Below are 1624 nucleotides of genomic sequence, written 5' to 3'. Positions count from 1 at the left end.
TTAAAAAATTATAGTGACTTAGAAATAATAGATTTTTGAAAAAGAGACATTCAGATATTTGAAAATTCCAATGGGAAAAAGTATCTAATAGCTCGATTAAAAACACATACGAGTACAACGCTTCAAGAGAGCTCACAGCATGAATGTAATAATATCAAGAAAATTATAGATAAAATAGAAAAAATATTAAAACAACCACTGTATACAGGACATGTAAGATTGTTATTAGACAAGCACAACGAGATACTAGATGTAAAGAACAAAGTTAACCAAATTTTTATGCACTGTACAAATCTAGAATCAAGTATACTCCGTGAATCATTCAACCAGAATGCACAGGTTTTGAGGCCAAACGTTAATCGACAAAATGCAGAACTTTCAACGGTCCCGGTCGAAGTTGAGACGGTTCAAAATTCAGAACCAAGAGCTGCTTCCCAAAACCCTGTTGGCAACAATTTGCCGGGAGACGATGAAGAATCGTAATTCTTAATAAGATTGGCAAATATTTATACTCCGTGACAACGTGGCAGAGAAAAACGGATATTGAATTTTTTCTAATCGAAATGGACGAACATCCATGGATCGACTACACAGAAGATATTCTTGTTTTTTTCAAGGCTCACGGCGACGATTCAAAATTGCAAGACATTCCATCTTCGGAATAGGCGTCGCACGAAATCTATTTTTAAACTTAAAGAGCTATCAAGCCGAACATTGACTTTATTATTCACTATATCAATCTTATCTTATTTTAATAAATTGTAATTAAATTTCTAAATATATTCTAATTGTGAGCCTTAAAAAAAAAAGAAAAAAAAAAGAAAAGCAAACCGCCACAATGGCGCCCGAACAGGGACCTGCACCGTGAGGCACTAACTCGTCTACGCATCCACTCATGAAGAGCTGGATATATCAGTTGTCAAAGGCTGAGTTAGCAGCCGAGGCTAAAAGAGTAGGACTCGACGATACCGGCACTATCGACCATTTGCGACAGAGGCTGTCGAAGTTTGTAACCGCGAATCCTGAACACCGCTACGAACCTCCGGGCGACGTCCCCGACGATATTCCAAACGACGCTTCCGACGAGTGGGAGGACACGATGGACGATCCGCCCGAAGCGAAAGAACCGGTACCGACACCGGCCAAAACCGCCGACGCCATGAACCAGATACGGAAGTGGGGCTGTCACTTTGAGGGCAAGGACCCCCTCGCGTTTCTGGAACGAGTGGAAGAACTGCAGCTGGCGTACGGGTACTCCAACGAGCAATTGATGCTGGGCCTCCCGGAATTGTTGCGGGGCGATACCTTGCTATGGTATCGCAACGGACGGGAGAGCTGGCAGTCCTGGGAAGATTTCGAACAGGCATTCCGGCTCGAGTACGTACCCAGGCGATACCGGGCCCAATTGACCCGAGAAATCTTGAGCCGGTTCCAGAAACCGGACGAGCCGTTCAGCAAATACGCCACGGCGGTGCTGACCAGCATGCGGCGAGCCGGCGGTTTCACGGCCGCAGACCAGTTGGAGCGGCTCTATGATAATATGAGCCCTGACTACAAAATGTACATCCGGCTGGACGACGTTGCCACCCTGGGGGACCTGCGGGCCCAGGCCGCCGAGTACGAG

General features: G+C 45.4%; 1 protein-coding gene across 1 annotated transcript in view; it reads left to right on the top strand.

The window, feature by feature from the left end:
- Positions 1–895: 895 nt before the first annotated feature.
- Positions 896–1624, top strand: part of LOC105457063 — a 16937-nt gene continuing 16208 nt past the window's right edge. Inside the window, 1 exon segment of the mRNA XM_011701499.1 lies at positions 896–1617. Coding sequence (XP_011699801.1) covers positions 896–1617 — 722 coding nt within the window.

This window comes from Wasmannia auropunctata, unplaced genomic scaffold, assembly GCF_000956235.1.
Source record: "Wasmannia auropunctata unplaced genomic scaffold, wasmannia.A_1.0 LD336106.1, whole genome shotgun sequence".
NCBI lineage: Eukaryota > Metazoa > Arthropoda > Insecta > Hymenoptera > Formicidae > Wasmannia > Wasmannia auropunctata.
Note: the sequence above shows the minus strand (reverse complement) of the source record. Positions and strands in the feature narration are given on the sequence as shown.